This window comes from Tremella mesenterica (genome assembly GCF_000271645.1).
Source record: "Tremella mesenterica DSM 1558 unplaced genomic scaffold TREMEscaffold_16, whole genome shotgun sequence".
Classification (NCBI taxonomy): domain Eukaryota; kingdom Fungi; phylum Basidiomycota; class Tremellomycetes; order Tremellales; family Tremellaceae; genus Tremella; species Tremella mesenterica.
Window position 1 is genome coordinate 269,115 of NW_006711240.1, and position 4,731 is coordinate 273,845.

General features: G+C 46.3%; 1 protein-coding gene across 1 annotated transcript; it reads right to left on the reverse strand.

Moving 5' to 3' along the window:
* Positions 1–533: 533 nt before the first annotated feature.
* TREMEDRAFT_65790 (uncharacterized protein) lies at positions 534–1,340 on the reverse strand (the record flags this gene model as incomplete). The annotated part of the gene is made up of 1 exon (XM_007007874.1): positions 534–1,340. The coding sequence occupies one exon, from the start codon at positions 1,338–1,340 to the stop codon at positions 534–536; it is 807 nt and encodes a 268-aa protein (XP_007007936.1).
* Positions 1,341–4,731: the final 3,391 nt, after the last annotated feature.

Here is a 4,731-nt window from a genome sequence, read left to right on the forward strand (position 1 = left end):
GAGACAGTAGGGTCTTGGAGACCTTCTGTGTCTCTGAAAGATACCACAGCTACAGTAAGTTAGGTGATAGAATTGGCCCAAAAAAGCCAGACCATCAGTAGGATTATTTTCTCCTCTGTCACTTTTCTCCTTTGTCTTATTGTCCTCCGAACTTTATTCAATAGCCTCTGGTTGGCTGCGTAGGAGTGGAATATGAAGTATAGAGACAGGTAGATTCACTGAATGCTCCTTTTGCCTCTGTATCATCATCTACCTATCATCAAACACTCACGGGCACCCACTGCATGAGGAACCTTTGGCAAAGACAGTGTAAGACAAGCGGGCAGTCTGGGTGTCATCAAGTGGTGTTTACAACACGACACTTTCCTAACATGAAAATAGCCAACATTCAGTATCCTCTAGGGGTTTAAACTCGTAGCCTCTCTCGTCATAAACTGCATTCCATACGGTCATCATGTCATTTTGGCACAGGGGAGGTACTTAAAGGGACCCAGTTTCCGTGCGATTACTTCCAATGTACCACATAGTCCCAATTAATCTACCAGACGACTTTCTTTTCCTTCTTTCCATGGGGTACGAGTTTCGTCGTAGCCTGTCAAGCCGAGGGGAAGAAGAATCTCGGTCTTCCCTTGGAGAGCTTCTCTTCCATGGATCTGGCGCAGTCCTAAGTCCTGCAGCCTCGAAGTTGAGCCATCCCACATGAAGATCAGTGAGTTCAAGGGTAGCTCGTTTGCATTCTTTTTCGAATGTGGGAAAGGCCAGCGGCTCTTACCATCGGCTTTGAACCCGTCCCCTGTGAGCACCCACATGGGGGTGTAACAGCTCATGTCAACCTCGAAGGTGGAGTTTGCTGGGGTAGTACCATTCTGAACAGACATGATCAGCTCTGTCATCTGCTCAGTCGGTCCAACTTCGCAAAGCCAACTTTTGAGCTTGTGATCATTTGCGTAGTTGATATGACGCTGAATGAAATACGAGGGAACTCCTATGACAGCAGAGACAACAAGCATGCCTCCAAGGAATTTCAGGCATCTTATAGGATCAAGACCACTGTCATAGGGTGGCCATTCCTCACTCTGAGACACGTTGCTGCTACCGGGAGGATATTGATTAGCTTCACCTGAAGTAGGTTCCGTGCGGATTGAGGGTGCAGGAGGAGTCGTTGAACCCACCAAAGTAATTTCTGACGTTGCATCTGATTCGATCTTGCTTACAGGGTCATCTCGGAGGGGCTCATAACGGTAGAATAGCTGGTCTCTGAGCCTGAGGGAAGAAGCAACAATATCCCCTAACTTGTGATGTACATCATCCCAGATGGCAGAAGAGAGAGTGGTCGACATAGCCGCTCAAGTTCTGGTCGGGATGAATCTGGATAGGATGTTAGTTTCTACCCTGAAGGTGGTCTATTTATGTCATGACCATGGGAGAGGGGTTTCAATCCACTGCACTGCCTCTCTTCCTTGGTTCGGAGGTTTGAACGCGGTGCACGGAGAAAACTCCTGTGCCACGGCGGTGCTTGTCCGCCCATTTTCATCCGTCCTTGGCCGGCCCCGTACACCGCCTCGGTCGAAGATCCGGCCCCGAGATCTGCCCTTTACATATTCAAACTTTCCGCCTCTAAAGGATCGGGGGTGTGACTAGTTCAGTAAACGCCGAGGATATGGCTATGTTAGGCCAGCTACCGTTTCTCCAGGTTAGAGGCACAATAAAAACATGCAAAGTGAAATCCGTGCGTCGCCCTGGCATATGTCTAAATTGTATTTGTTAGGGACTTTGTTTTCAACTCTATCTGAATGTTGTTCAGCATTCATCCTCATTACTGATACACAAAAAGGACGTGTTTGGCTTGTTCTCTGTCCACTTCAACATTTCCTTCTCCTTCCCATGCTGAGAGGACTTTTTGTCACTAAGCTGCTCCGGGACTTCTACAGGAGTGACTAATACCAATATCAAAATTCACTTCTCCGAGTAGGTTCTGTTGGAGGGACTGAATAAGCTACGTGCTTTGAAGTTCTTCTCCTCGTTTATTTGTTCATGTCTTTAAGCATTAAAAGTATCATAAGATTTCCACTTTCTCCACCCATGTCACTCTCCGTCTTTACTCCTTGGAGTCTGGTACCACTCCACTCAGGCTCTACTAAGTATGCAGAAGCAGCCCTTTTTCAGTAGGTGTCATGTCAAATGTATTTTCTTGTCTTTCAGCAAATCATGTAGTACGTCACTAGATATGTTCCCCACGAGCCCATACAGCCCACAGCTCATTGACTCAGGCTATCTGGTCCTGGCATCCCCCTTCAACTCTGCACATGATTCCCACGGGCACTTACCACTCGCCTACCACTTCCGTTTGCTCCCCTTTACAATACACAACTCTCTTTCTATATTACATGCCACACATTAACCTACAACATATTTTCAAATAACTGAACTGATGGATTCATTCCTTCTAGGGTATTTGACAGCCACTGTTCATCAACAGAAAAGCACACACTTCTTTCTCTTATATCAGTCTGCATGTAATTCTTGTCTGCTCTCAGTTTCATTGACAGTGCCAATTGGCACAAAGAGGTCTCCGATGTATGTACAGTATTTATATGGCACTGAACCCCTATGGTTACGTGTCAGGATACGCCTTATAGAGAGGCTGAAGACTGCTAGGCAGATCTCGAGTACTGAGCCTGTCAAGGACCCAGCCGGATGTCGGTAGTGATTGCTAGAGCGGTAGTTACAGGTAAATGTATCTGGTAGTTCTCAGCTCTGTAGAAAGCAATGCATGATACTAATCACTCACCTGGTAGTTCTCAGCTCTGTAGAAAGCAATGAAGAACTACCAGGCAGGAAACAATTTGGTAGTATGAGTCGCTTATCACGATGACGTGTATTTCAACACTCCCCCTCGTCACATACTTCCTATTTGTCCTTTTTCCCGTATACCCATGAGTGTCGCCAGTTCTTCATGACGCTCTGCTGGTAGTGCTTTAGTCAAGATGTCTGCAAGGTTGTTTTCAGTGGGGATATAAGAGAGAGTGATATCACCATTCTCTATCTTTTCTCGGACAAAGTGGTAGCGTATGTCAATGTGTTTAGATCGATCATGTTGAACAGGATTCTTTGAGAGAGATATAGCGGCTTGATTGTCGTTTACAATGGAGATACCTTTTGGATGGGGATAACCAAGATTACTTGCCAGATGTTGGAGCCAAATGGCCTGACGAGCAGCATCTGATGAAGCCATGTATTCTGCTTCGGTAGTTGATAATGCGGTAGTGTGTTGTCTTTTGGATCTCCAGCTTATTGGACCGCCAAACCCATAGAACAGAAAACCTGTTGTAGATCGTCGGGTATCTAAACAGCCGCCCCAATCTGCATCGGCGTACCCTTCTATGGAAGACTTTGCATTTGGTAGTGAGGCGTTGTAAGTGAGACACAGGTTGGTAGTTCCAACAAGATAACGCATAAGATGTCGAGCCGCATTAATGTCCTGCCTTGACCATTTGCTTGCAGATCGAGCTAGGAGAGCGGTAGCAAATGCAATATCCGGTCGGGTAATTGTAGCTGCATAGAGCAGGGATCCTACCATAGCTGGAAAAGGTTCATGCTTGACTTCCTCAAACTCGACATTGGTAGTTTCAGTACGTCGGTAGTTAGATGGCAGTGGAGATTGGGCAGGTTTGCTATTTGTCATTCCAAATCTTTCCAGAATTGCCTTGAGGTAGTGTTCTTGTGACAGCTGCAGTGTTTTCAGCTTCCGATTCCTGTATATATTGACACCAAGAAAGTAGCTGGCAGGACCATTGTCCTTGATTTCAAAAGCAGCATGGAGTTGCGTCTTGAATTCATCGAGTTCAATTCGGGAGTTACTAGCTACCAACTGATCATCGACATGTAGTGCAATGAGGATAGAACTACCATTTCTTGAGCGGGAGTAGATACAATTATCGGCCGTGGTTGGCATAAAACCCTGTGAACGTAGCCACTGATCAAGCTTCTTATTGAAACAGCGAGGAGATTGTTTTAGACCATATAAGGACTTGACAAGACGTATGACGCTTCCGGAGGGAATATTGCTACCTTCTGGGGGTTCAAGGTAAATCGTTTCTTCAAGATCTCCATTGAGAAACGCAGCAACAATATCGACAGTATCACAGTGAAAGTCCTGGTAGTTTATGATTGCGAAGAAAAGTTGAATTGAGTCTTTGTGTGCAACGCCTGCGTACAGTTCATGGTAGTCGATACCAGATAGCTGGGAGAAGCCCTTAGCAACCCATCTTGCTTTATAACCTGCAGGTTGTCCGGTAGTTCCATCGATTTTCCGCGTGAAAACCCAACGAGCTTTGAGTGTTCTCCCAGTGACTTCCTTGCGGTCAACTACCACCCAAACTTTGTACTTTTCCATCTTTGCAAGCTCCTCATTGATTGCCTCTTTCCACTGGGTCCAATCCTGTGAGGTCTGCGCTTCATTGAATGATTGTGGTGCGAGTATTGCTGAGTATGCTGAGTACATGATGGAGGATAGGTCGGTGTTGGCTGAGAGGGCAAGTTTATTTTCAAGAGTACGAGGTGTAAATTCTGGAGCAGCTCCTGCTTGACGGCGAGATCTGCGTGGTACTTCCTCCGTATTGTGTTCATCTACTGGTGGTAGTGGAGAGTCTGGTGTAGGTGCCGATTCTCGATTGAAACGTGGGTCCTCCTCTATGGCCCATCCTTGCCATCTTGAGGATTGGTTTGGAG